This window comes from Myotis lucifugus, unplaced genomic scaffold (genome assembly GCF_000147115.1).
Source record: "Myotis lucifugus unplaced genomic scaffold, Myoluc2.0 scaffold_37, whole genome shotgun sequence".
NCBI classification, from domain to species: domain Eukaryota; kingdom Metazoa; phylum Chordata; class Mammalia; order Chiroptera; family Vespertilionidae; genus Myotis; species Myotis lucifugus.
Genome location: NW_005871085.1, coordinates 8,262,134 through 8,272,515, shown reverse-complemented (window position 1 = coordinate 8,272,515; position 10,382 = coordinate 8,262,134). Strand labels below are relative to the sequence as shown.

Below are 10,382 nucleotides of genomic sequence, written 5' to 3'. Positions count from 1 at the left end.
CAGTAACTCTGGGTGGATTTTAACCACAACCCTTGTCCTCTCGGTGATGGTATTGCTCTGGATTTGTTGTGCAACTGTTGCTACAGCTGTGGAGCAGTATGTTCCCTCTGAGGTAGGTTTAATTCTAATACGCCATTTGAAGACTGTGCCATATGATTAATCATTTTAAATGCCTATTTTCTCTCATTCTTACTAATAGAATGAGAGAAGATTTGGTGGTTTCAGTCACATACCTGGGGGTTGGCACACATGAAAATTACAGGTTTGCAGCACAAGCATCACTGTTCCAGTTTTCTGTAAAGCTAACTACCGTAGTTACATACATGTTGGCTAGTTTAAAGTGTTTCTCTCCCTGGTTCTTTGAGGCTTTTCAGAACCTGTTGATATCAGTTTCTAAGGTGATATTAAGAAAGAAGTCTTGTATGCCCACTTAGCATTTTAAACTAATTGCCACAAATTTTAAAGAGTAATTGCTGCTTTAGAAGCAGCAAGGCCAGAGCGTTTGATTTTGAGTTCTTTTGTTCTGGAATCTAACCCTGAAAGAGATAGAAAACTATTATGAGTTCCTTGATAATGAAAATTTAATTGACCCAAGAAATTTGACTTTTAAGGTAAAGGAGTTTTATTTTGGAAAAGTCTATAATTTGATTATTCAATTTAGCTTTCAAAGAAAGAATTATTTATATAATAAATATGGGCTAACTCAACTCCAAATGAAATAAACTTTAGTTCTCTTGTGCCTCGAAAGTGCAATAGAAAAAGAGTGAAAAGAAGGAAGGAGGAAAGTTAAAATAGACTCTAATAAGTAGTTGGCATGTGCCTAGCATGGTGCTTGAACAGTTTTATCTTAACAGACTATAAAGATATGTTTTAATATAAGGTTTATGCATGAATAATTAAGATTTATATTTTATATTTTTAAGATATGTGATACAAGCAGCTAGAAATTGGAACAGGATAATGTTGATAACTAACATATAGTTCTGTAAATTTTATAAAGTATTTTCATATATCTTACACATCCAGCAGTACTCTACAGTATGTTCTATTTACTTTATAGATGGCTTAGCAGGCCTACAAAGCCAGTTAACCTTCCTAGGATTGCACAGCAGTGAAAGTATTGAGGCTGGAATTAGCTCTTATCTTTTGATTCACAACTCCTGTGTTTTTCCTGTTACCATCTTCCCTATGGCTGATAAGGATTTTAAGTGGTACAAATAATAAATGTTTAAAGTGTTAAGGAAAGCAGACACCATGTGCTGGATTGTGAGATAAGGCTTTTAGATAACGTGGATCTTGATCTGAACTTTGAAGAATGGGTAGATATGAATTAGCAGAGAAGAGAGTAGACAATTTTCCCAGGTACAGACAAGAATAAGCTGATTATCAGGGAAGTACTATAAGGAACTACCTTGATTAAAATAATTTAAATTAGGGGAATAAACCAAATGGATAAAATTAAACAGGATCAGGAATTAAAGTATTAGAGATTGTGTAAATTTCTGTAAAACTCATCTGCTTATGATAGGAGTATACTAATGACATCTTCTTGCTCCATTATTTGTGTTATTTTTAGTGCTGATGTCCATATTTTAGTCATTTCATTATTTCTGATAAAATGAAATTACCCATCTTACATAGGATTTTCGTTGCCTGTTACTTCCTTTAGTTACCCCATGCACTCTAAATCCTATGGCAAAAAAGCTACAAAACCATAGTAGTAAATCTTTGTTGACCTCCCCACCATGTGGCACTTTATTCCTTCCTTTTTACATCATTAGTTCCTTCTCCTTGCCCCTAGGTTAAAAAAAAGAAAGAAAAGGGTACACATAGAGATTGGTCTGATTATTGCCAAGAAAGACTGAATGGCTGGCCTCAGGTGAAATTTACCTTGATAAATCCACCACAACCTGGATTCTGGTCCCCAGGCCTACTGACTAAATTGAGCATTTTCTATCCAAATAGTTGTAAATGGACATTTCATTGTTGTCCTCTCTTTACCTATGGAAGCAATCTCCTATTCCGGTGTTGTTTAGACATATCAATGTGTCTCATTGTGGTTTTGGTTATATCTTATAGATTTGAGGAAATTTCCTTTCAGAGACTTGATCTTTCTTTTCCTTTTAGATGTTGTCTCTGCTGTGATAAATTTTATTTTGATTATATAGCTTTAATTCTGTGAGAAATTCTCTCCCCTTATTTTCAAATTCTTTGGGGAACAACTCACTTTTCCCACGTATGCCCCCTAGATTCCTGTGATCATAGAGTCTAAAGAATCAACACCCATATAGAGTTCTCTTGGCACCTGTTACATTTCCTACAAATATCTGCCTTGCGATGTTACTTTCTTGCTCCTCTCTAGAGCTCTTCTTCCTATACTTAACAATTAAAATTATGGCTATAACCTCATGGAGCTAGACTTTTCTAAGAAGATACATTTTGAGTGACTTGATGCATAAAGATTTTGATCTTTTTTTCTCCACATTTTTTCCTCTGTTATTTCACATTTGTGATGTCATTTTTGAAGCTTAATGGGATGACACTTTCTCTTGTTGAGTTACCTATTTAAAATAATAAAGAGTTGTCATTCCATAGTGGTCCTTGTCAGGCAGATCAAACAACATATAAGGACTGGGGTTAGCAGTTTTGGATATTTCTTTTTAGAGATCAGGCAGCCTCAGAACGTTGTTATAGCAACAGATGTTGATACACATCAGGGGTGGAGAACATTTGGTTTCGCAAAGTCATTTGGTCTGGCCCTGCCAAGGCATTAGGGGTGAGTTAATTAAATGTTTGAGCAAATATAGCTGACTAATTTTTTAAGTTGATAATTTTGTGTGGCCCTGGAATGATGCTATAAATATCCCAATGGCCCTTGGCAGAAAAAAGGTTGCCCACCCCTGCTCTACGTGCTGCCTCATTGTTATCTCTTTATATGTATGCTGCCTTTTTCTTTGTTTGTCAAAACCATGATCATCTGATTTCATGTATTCAGTTATTAGAAAACTCCTATTAACATTAATGTTAGTGAATCACATATATTTATGGGTAACTTATTATGTGTCAGACCCTATTCAAGGGATTAAAGGTACAATGAAGAATAAGATCAAGAAGGAACAAAGTTTAAGGCTTCTAAGGGTCAGGAAGTAGGGTGAAACATGTCTTAAACTATAATAAACATTATTTTCTTCCTCTTACAAAAAAAAAGACTAAGAAGGTTGCCATTTAGAAGCTTTAAGTCTCATGAAAGAGTCAGACAATCAGAAAACAATATAAATGCCATAGCTTTTTAATCCAAATTCTGTTAAGAAACTGAGTTTTAGAAAAGATTTAAGTAAATAACTTATCAAAGATTACATAACTGATTTGTGGCAGAGCCAGGCCTAAAGCTCAAATACATATTCACTAAATTAAAAATATTTTTTTAATTAAAAATTTTTAACTTTTAGAAGTAATACATTAACATAAATTAAATCTTCCTCTTCCTCACTTCTGAGATAAACTACATCCAATAGGTTTTTTTAAAATATGTTTTTACTGATTCAAAAAGGAAGGGAGAGGGAGAGAGAGAAATATCAAAGATGAGAGAGAATCATTGATCGGCTGCTTTCTGCACATCCCTTACTGGGGATCGAGCCTGCAACTTAGGCATGTGCCCTGACTGGGAATTGAACCTTGATCTCCTGGTTCATAGGTCGACACTCAATCACAGCCACACCAACTGGGCTACAGCCAATAGTTTAAAATTTTTTCCAAGTAGTTAACATTTTTTAAATTTTAACTTTTGGTTTTGTTTTATTTTGTTTTGTTTTGTTTTGCCAGCTTTAGACATTATCTAATGTCTTCTTACTGGGATGAGGAATTAAGTGGTTCCCTTTATACTATCTCCCACCTCACCTCCATCTATTCTCACAGTTCTTGGTTGCTCTTTCAAGGTCTTTAAATATTATTAGGTAGAGTTTTTCTTTCACAGTACCCCAGAGCAGATTATCACATGTTAATTCTGGGTTTTAAGGAGGCCACACAATATCAGATCCATGTCCAGTCCATCAACCACTGAATCTGTCTGGAGGGCATTCTCTTAATGGAAAAATATAAGGTACTGGGCCATCTCCTTGTTGCCTTGAACAGTAGTCAGCAAACCATATCGGAAACATGAAACAAGGAAGCAATCATCATGGCAATCATTTTTTGAATATTTTTATTACCCCAGAAAGAAAACTCATACTCATTCGTAGCCACCCCCCATTTTTTCCCAAGCACCACCACCACCACACCACCACCCCAGCCATAGGCAACCAATACGTGGTCTCTGATGGTTGGCCTCTTTCACTTAGCATGATGTTTTCAAGGTTCATCCATGTTGTAGCACATATCGGTATTAATGGATACTTAAAATCTTAAAAGTGCTCTTTATTCAACATCTTTTAAATGCACCTTTCCGATACTAAGTATTTTCATGTGGTTCTTGCTCTATAATCAGTCACTTATCCTCTCAGTAAAGTCAGCACTTCAGTGTTTCACTCATGACACAGAGATGTATTGCTGTACGAGTTAACAAATCTATCCTCTTTCTTAGTAAATACTTTTTATTTAGCTTTTCTGCTTTTAGGAAATAACCTACATCTAAATAGACCTACTTTCAAAAGATGTTAGACATAACTGTTATACTCCAGTGAGTTTTATGACATTTGCAGTGAATATTTTATGTTTTAATTCTTTTGTTGTTTTACTATTTTCTTGGATATGATAATTTAAGGAGCTTTTATATGTTTGTGAAGACCTTTCAGTGTTAAAATGTTTCATGTAAATTCATTGTTCTCACAGCCTTTTAAAATAGCACATATTTTCCAAATATATTAAGTTAAAACATTTAGTAGCAGAGAAACTTATTCCAAATTATTAGACAAGTTAAGTTGGTCAGAGAACTAAGATCTTGAAGGAATGGATCACTTAAAAAATCAAATATCCCAAATAAGTGCTCTTGGTATGACCACACTAACTCCATTTAAACCTGAGCAGTTTTTCTTGATCTTTGTTGTTATGCTTCTAAATATTTTAACTTGGGACATGTGGAAAAGTTTTCTTTGCCATTACTGACAGCTGAATCACCTATCTGTAACACTTTGAGTAAAAGCATTCTTCATTCTTGAGGACATTTATAGAATTTTTTTTTTTTTTTTTTTTACAAAATACCCGTAGATTAAATTGTTATTTGAAGACTTACTTAGTGAAGTTTCTAATTATCCAAATTCTAATATGCATTGATTTTCTCTTGCAGAAGCTGAGTATCTATGGCGACTTGGAATTTGTGAATGAACAAAAACTAAACAGATATCCAGCTTCTTCTCTTGTGGTTGTTAGATCTCAAGTGGAAGATCATGAAGAAGCAGGGCCTCTACCCACAAAAGTGAATCTTGCTCATTCAGAAATTTAAACTTTTTCTTTTTTTTTATTAAGAAAAGTGTAATAGCTATCTAAATATTCATTTCTCATAGAGCTTTTAAAATTGGTTTCATTGGATATAGGGCTTAAAAATCACTATAAAATGAAAATAAATTTACCCAAATCTGAGAAGACTATATTTGCTGTAATTTTTTTCTAGTAATTTAAGAGATGGATATTTGGGATTGTATTACTATTTTAATATCTGTAGCTTCTTTATTATTTGCATTGTTTTTGTTTTCCTATTTAGCCACATTCTATGAGCTGATCATTGTTTTTCCCCACCTCTCACCATGATACCATCAATCACTTTAGTGATTAAACTGAATATTCAGTAGGATATGATGCTTCTGCTCAGAAATGGCCCACAACTTGTAATTTGAAATTTAGCAGGAAATGCCCTTACACTACATTTTCAGTTGTATTGAACTGAAATCATTAAAATTTTATTTGAATAATTATGTGCCGAAATTTGAGTTAATATACTCCTGATTTTCCAGATCTTTCCTCTCACCCCTACCCAATCCAGACAAAAATTATGAAATGTTCTATTAATACCTATTGCTATGGTAGTAATACATATTGCTATACAATATGATAATCAGGAAACAAACTGAAACAAAAACAATGTGGTCAGAAGTGCTTTTTTTAAAAAAAAATCCTCACCTGAAGATATTTTTCCATTGATTTTTAGAGAGAGTGGAAGGGAGGGAGCAAGAGAGAGAGAGAAACATCAACATGAGGGAGACGCATCGATTGGTTGCCTCCTGCCGCCCCAACCCAAGCCAGGGATCAAGTCTGCAACCAAGGGATCAATTCTGCCCTTGATCCAGAATTGAACCCGAGACCCTTTGGTCCGAGTGCTGACACTCTAACCACTGAGCAAAACTCTCTAGAGTTAGAAGTGCATTTTATATTATTGCACAGGCTATAGATTTTTGTTGAGTCTTTCCCAAGAACTATTTTTCTCTATTAGAAAGCATATCAAGTATAAGCTTAAAGATATTTTCAGAGAAAACTTTTCATTTTGACAGTAAGAATTAGACTAGATTTCATTTGGCAAAAGCTATTACTATTATCATTCCTTTACCTATAATAATACAGATTTTAAAATAAGAGTGATATCTGGTAACATAGATAACAGAATCTTAACATGATTCGGTTTTATTTTACCATGAAATATTAAATAACTTTGCAAACCAATATTCCTTACACATAGGAACATTGTTGGCAACTGAAGTAGTGCTTTTTGACTAAGGAGTGGATTGCACACTTACCTTTCAGCTTAGTCATCAGCTTTCTCCGAGTCAAAAAAATACAATAACAACTAATCAAGTAAGACACTGGTCACAAAATACAGGTTTTAGTTTTTAAAATAGTTTGTCTAGATTTGGAAGATGGAGACTTAGAAGATATGTGCACACATTCAGGTGTGGAAGAGAGGAGTAATTATTAAAGAGTTGTCAAGCAGTCATCATCTCTCATTCTTTGTGAGAAAACAGTTATAGAACACAGGGATTGGGAGTACACCTTTTAAAAAAGCCTGGTTGTCTCATTTCCCAGCCATGGTTTGTGTTTAGTATCAGGTACAGGTTTAATTGAAATACATCCAGTGAAGAAAACTTCAGATCAGTGAGGGAGAAATATACAAAATGCCGCAGATTTGTAGGAGTCAGCCCACTGTTAGGAAAGCCCTCCCTTATGAAAACAGAACAATAAGAGTAATATCTAGATAAGAAGGACAACTATATGATTGTCCTGTATTCTCTCACCTACCCTTGGTTTTGTTTTTCTTTGCTTCCTGAATATGGTTATCCCTGAGATATCCTCAATTGTCTTGAAAGTATTGATCTATCCTTCTCCCTTCCTCTCTGTAAAAAAAAAAAAAAAGTCAATAAAATATATTTTGATCCAAGTGCAACAAACTTTCCCCTTTTCTTTATAATTCCTGTATGTGAAAACCCAATCAATCCTGCCCTCTTTTTTTTTTAACCCTAACCCTGACCCTGACCAATCCTGCCCTCTTTTATATTTTAGCATGATTAAACCAGACTGACATTTTCAAAAATTAAAAAAAATTCTCCCCACCAAAAAAAAAAAAAAAAAAGACATTGTTGTCAGAAATGCTCACCTGTTCAAATTAAAATAATGGACTCAGAGACAGAAGTATGGTGAAAACGAGACCATACTTAATAAGTTCTCAAGAGCGGGTGTCTATGTGGTTGTACAGGCACACATGGAGTGGTGATCACAGCCTATTTATCCCCCTAGGGTGCGAGAGTCCCTCCTCCGGTTCCTCATTGGCCGAGTACTATGGGGTTAATATTTCCTCATATGTCGCCTAGGTCTTATTGTCTCCCATTGGGACATTTAAAAAATTGGGCTGAGGCCTTTTCTAGTTGTCTCCACCTCCCTCTGTCTATTGGAGGCGGGTGCCTTGGGGGTTTCCACCGTGGTGGTGGCTCCCATACACAGTTCTTTGTTCTTATGTCCTCTTCCCTCCGCCCTACATTCTGTTTGCCCTGGGGAAATTGAGTAACCGTTTCCATTAAAAGTTGGCTATGCTGGAGATGGATCACAGAAGCCTATTTCCTACAATTGTAAAAAATGCTTGACTTGAAAATTCTAACAAAAGCAATAAAGCTGAGCCTTTGGTCCTCTTCCTCTAAACAGCTAGTTTCAACCTCTGTGCTGCAAGAGTTTTTTAAAACATGCAATACCTGACTATTTAGTCAGGGACACTGACCTCTCTTTCCTTACATCGGTGGTCGGCAAACCGTTGCTCGCGAGCCACATGCGGCTCTTTGGCCCCTTGAGTGTGGCTCTTCCACAAAATACCACATGCGGGTGCACACATACAGTGTGAAGTTGACTTAAACTTTAAGTAAAGTTTATTAAGTTAATTTTAGGGAACGTTGTGGAGTGAAAGAAGATGTAGTGTCGAGGATTGAGAAAGGTATGTTGAGATGGTTTGGACATATAGAGAGGATGACTAAAAGGAGATCGACGAACCAAGTATACAAGACGAGTGTGGATGGGAGAGTTGGAAGGGGTCGACCTCAGCGAATGTACCTCAATCAGATTGAGGACGTTTTTAGCAAAGGCCAGTTTAGGAGTACCCTAATTAAATTAATAACAATGTACCTACCTATATAGTTTAAGTTTAAAAAAATTGGCTCTCAAAAGAAATTTCAATCGTTGTACTATTGATATTTGGCTCTGTTGACTAATGAGTTTGCCGACCACTGCCTCAGGTTGTCATATTAAAAAGAGCACAACAGCCAACAATAGCCGTCCAGTGCGAATGAATCGAAATTACACCTGTTTTTTTTGTCAGATTGGCAAAAAATCTTTTTTGGTGCGCAGAATTTTAGTAATTACTAGTCGTTTATGGGTGCCATGAGGTGAAAAAACGTTGAAAATCGCTGTCCTAAAGTAACAGTTTAGCCTTTCTTGAATGGGCCCAACTTCACTTGTTTCCATGAGACAGGTATCATGTAAAAAGCATCTTCTTGAAAAGTTTATCTTGGTCCTAGGCAAAATCTCAAGGCCCTTGAGTCTCTGGTCCAAACCTCCCAAACTCCTAAGGTCTTTGGTTCAGGCCCCTAGGGTGAGACATACTAATTCATGCAATTAAATAGACAGTAGTCACCATAATGAATGATACCCAGTCTTTTCACAAAACTTCATGGATACCTTTTATTTGTATACTCAAGGCCTGGTGCATAGATTCATGCACCGGTGGGGTCCCTCGGCCTGGCCTGCAGGGATTGGGCCAAAACCGGCTCTCCAACATCCCCAAGGGTCCCGGATGTGAGAGAGCGGTTCTCGGGTGATGCACCCCGAATCAGGCTCCCTCCTCTCTGGTTCCGGGTACATCACCCAAGAACCAATGCTGCCAAGTCACTGCAGCTCAGCAGCTCCTGCATTGAGCATCTGCTGCCTGGTGGTCATTGTGTGTCATAGCTACCGGTCAGATGGTCACTTAGGCTTTTAAATATATAGATATTTTTAGTAAATAAAAATTATCAGATCATCTAGTCTATCTTGTCTCAGAAATTTCTATGATGCAATATCAAATTATTATTTCAAAACATATGCAACAACCATAATTTGATATCTAAATGTGACTTCTGTTGGTGATAAAGTCACAGGTACTGCTAATACTGCTCTCAATTGTTGCCTCTGTTCCTAACTAAAGGAAATGCTATATTTCAGTTAGAAGTTAGTGAAAAAATGATTGAATTTTTCCCATCCAAGTTCACTGAACTCCTGGTTCAGAAGTTGCCTGATATTACTTTGTCAATTTTAAAATATATATTGTTATTGATTTCACAGAGGAAGGGAGAGGGAGAGAGAGAGAAACATCAGTGATGAGAGAGAATCGTCAACTGGCTGCCTCCCACTGGGGATTGAGCCCACAACCTGGGCATATGCCCTGACCGGGAATTGAACCATGACTTCCTGGTTCATAGATTGATGCTCAACCACTGAGCCATATCAGCGGGCTTGCTTTGTCATCTCTAAGAGTAGAATATTTGTTTGTTCAATTCTAAATTATTTGGGCTTCTTTTACTACTTCTCCTATGCTTTTTATACTTTAACTAGAGGCCTGGTGCACGAAATTTGTGCGTGGGAGGGTCCCCTCAGCCCAGCCTGCACCCTCTCCAATCCAGGATCAGGCCTAAACCGGCAGTCAGACATCCCTCTCACAATCCTGGACTGCTAGCTCCTAACTGCTCGCCTGCCTGCCAGCCTGATCACCCCTAACCACCTCTGCTTGCCGGCCTGATTGCCCCCAACTGCCCCCCCTGCCAGCCTGGTCACCCCCAACTGCTCCCCCCCGCCCCCGCCAGCCTGGTTACCCTCAATTGCCTCCCTTGCCACCCACCACGCAGCCTGCTGTTCAGTTGTTGGTCATCCCTCACTAATCCCCT

The 10,382-nt window shown here is 37.0% G+C and overlaps 1 protein-coding gene across 2 annotated transcripts in view; it reads left to right on the top strand.

Annotated features, from left to right (window-relative positions):
* The window catches only part of TMEM59 (transmembrane protein 59), a 26,220-nt gene extending 18,885 nt beyond the window's left edge, over nucleotides 1-7,335 (top strand). For both annotated transcript variants that reach the window (XM_006087350.3, XM_023752800.1), the window contains exons 7-8: nucleotides 4-112; nucleotides 5,282-7,335. In XM_006087350.3, coding sequence (XP_006087412.1) covers nucleotides 4-112; nucleotides 5,282-5,437 — 265 coding nt within the window. In that variant the 3' untranslated portion in view covers nucleotides 5,438-7,335. The remainder of the gene's footprint in view (nucleotides 1-3; nucleotides 113-5,281) is intronic.
* The last annotated feature ends 3,047 nt before the right edge of the window (nucleotides 7,336-10,382 follow it).